At 36.6% G+C, this 2,897-nt stretch overlaps 1 protein-coding gene across 1 annotated transcript; it reads left to right on the top strand.

Moving 5' to 3' along the window:
* The first annotated feature begins 328 nt into the window (after nt 1–328).
* On the top strand, nt 329–1,132 carry LOC138055490 (uncharacterized). Its single transcript, XM_068901410.1, has one exon. The coding sequence runs from the start codon at nt 329–331 to the stop codon at nt 1,130–1,132; it is 804 nt and encodes a 267-aa protein (XP_068757511.1).
* Nucleotides 1,133–2,897: the final 1,765 nt, after the last annotated feature.

A 2,897-nucleotide genomic window follows, 5' to 3' on the forward strand; every position in this document is an offset into this window, starting at 1 on the left:
CATGTCACAGAAATGTGGACTGGAGATAGATGTGCGAGCAAAAACCCACAGGGTTATTAGTGTTCGCACACCTAATCTAGCATTCATACAAGGTATTAATATTAATATCTAATGTTAAATAGCAGGCAGGCATGATAGACTACGTTGTGGAAACCAAGCAATAAAATAAAATAGACTACAATTAGGTTAATTGCGAAGTTTGAAGTTTGGCCGAGCTTATGGCTGAGCTGAGCTGAGCTGATCCGTAAGTAACTATCTGGCAATGGCCAAAACGAAGGACCAGCCAGATTTAGTACATCGTTTTAAAGAGCTCTAGATTAATGAGCTGATGCCAACTTTTAAAAAGGATTTATTGACCGAACTAAAGACCGAAATCGGCAAACAGATGAAGATCGTCACAGAACGATTCGAAAGCAAGATCCGTGACCTGGACAAGAAACTTAACAGCCTCGAAACGTCGCAATCGTTTGTTTCGAGCAAATTTGATGCCTTTACCGCGGGACTAGCGAACACAAAAAAAGATATTAAAACCATCAACGATAAAGTTAACCAGCTAGAAGACAGCATTTCACATTTTGAGAACGACCTGTACGACAACATGGCGTCCCTCGATGTAACACAACAATACTTAAGGCGTGATTGCTTAGAAGTTACTGGAATTCCAGTCATCCCTCTGGACAATCCCACCAGGCGCGTTGTTGAACTGTCCTCTGCTTTGGATATTGACTTAAATGAACAAGAAATTTCGACTGCTCATCGCCTTCCAGCTACCAAAAAGGTGAAAGAGCGAATAATTGTAAAGTTTGTTAGGCGTGACAAACGCAATGAAATTTACAAGCAAAGATCAAAGCTGCATGGGAAGGACACGTCGTGTTTACCATCAGTGGCGGCTGAACTCGGTAAGAGCATTGCTGATAGGCCAACGAAGATTTATATTAACGAATCCCTAACTCCTTACAGAAGAAGACTTTTTGGGAAGCTTAACGCATTCAAGAACACAAACAAGTGGAAGTATCTATGGACGACGAATGGTACTATCCATCTACGACAAACGGATTCATCACAGACATTCCACTTCGATACTATGGAAGACTTTGAGGAGTTTGTAAACCCACAAAAGGACAAGAAGTAACTGGACAGATAAGTAATTGTAATTGTAACCAATGATGATTTAAATTTTGAACCTCTAGCTCGAATACAAGAATATGTCTTGTCGTAATAATGGATTGACGCAACTACCATTCTTCAATTTATCAGACCAAGAATTTTGTAATTTAATTGGTTCCTGCAACCCCAGCCTGTCCGGAAGACTTGGTGATAATATTTATCTTTTGAATGTGCTCCCTAATCCTGACAAACATGATGAAAGGGATTCTGATCTTATGCTTATTCCTCCATGCTCAGAATACTACGAAACCTCCAAATTAAATAAGTTACTCAATTCATCTTACAGCTCTAAGATTTGCTTTAGTATATTTCACTGCAATATTAGAAGTCTACCAAAAAATCTTCCTATCTTAGAAGATTGGTTATACTCTTTAGAAAAAAACCCGACATATTAGCCATCTCAGAAACAAAGCTGAACAGCAAATCTATAATTAACATTGATATACCCCAGTACCATTTTTTTCACACTGCCAATGAAACAGCTGCTGGGGGTGCCGCCCTTTATATATCTAACACTTTAAAAGCCATACCCAGGGCAGATATAACGTTTACTATGCCTCTAGTTGAATCCTGTTGGGCAGAAATTATTGCTAACAATAACAAACCAAATATTATTATAGGATGCATATATAGACATCCTTCAGCTAATATGCCAGGTTTCACACAAGAACTACAAAATATAATCAAAAGTTTAAGTAATAGGAAACAACATGTCTATATAATAGGAGATGTAAATGTAAATTTCCTGAAGTACAAGGAGCATGCTAACACTGAAGATTATCTTAATATGCTGTACTCTAACAATTTTCTCCCACTCATCACTAAACCCACTAGACTCACAGATTACTCTTCCACCTTAATTGATCATATTTATACTAATGCTCCCATTGAAAATACTACTTCTGGTATCGCTCTAGATGACATATCTGACCATTTGCCTGTTTTCTGCATCTGTAATGCACCCACTTCTAAAAACAAGCATATAACATATCATAGAGATTATAGTAACTTCTGCAAAGAACAATACTTAGTCGACATCAGTCAAATCAACTGGCCAGATCTATACTCCACCTCCACTGATCTCCATGAGATAACTTGTCGTGTATGAACAAAGTGAAAGATATTGTCAATAAGCACGCCCCTTTAAAAAAAGCAACCAATTCTAAAATGAAACAACTTAACAAACCTTGGTTAACACAGGGGCTTTTAAAATCAATTAAAAGGAAACAAAAGATGTATAAATCACATTTTTTCAGCAAAAATTCAATGAAGATAAAAGAGTATAAACAATACTCCAATCTACTTAACAAAATGAAGGCTAAAGCCAAAGATAAATATTATAACCAATATTTTCAGCTGTACAAAGAAAACCTGAAAGAAACATGGAAACTTATTGGTACAATCATTAAAAGGAAAGTTAAAGTTAAATCAAACTGCTCTTCTAGGATCATAAGAAATAGTAAGATCTATACTAACGAACTCGATATTGCTAACCAATTTAATCAGCACTTCACTACAATTGGCCCTACCCTTGCTAGTGCAATTAACCCTATCTATGATAACCCCACCAAATACATACGTAATAGCCCCGCAAATAGTTTTTACTTATCAGCTGTCACTGAAGAATATGTGGCTCAGTTATTCTTAAATCTAAATGAAAGAAAGGCTTCATTGGATATTCCTAACAAGTTAATAAAACTTGCTAGCCATGAATTATCTAAACCTTTCTC

This window comes from Montipora capricornis, chromosome 7 (assembly GCF_036669925.1).
Source record: "Montipora capricornis isolate CH-2021 chromosome 7, ASM3666992v2, whole genome shotgun sequence".
Lineage (NCBI taxonomy): Eukaryota > Metazoa > Cnidaria > Anthozoa > Scleractinia > Acroporidae > Montipora > Montipora capricornis.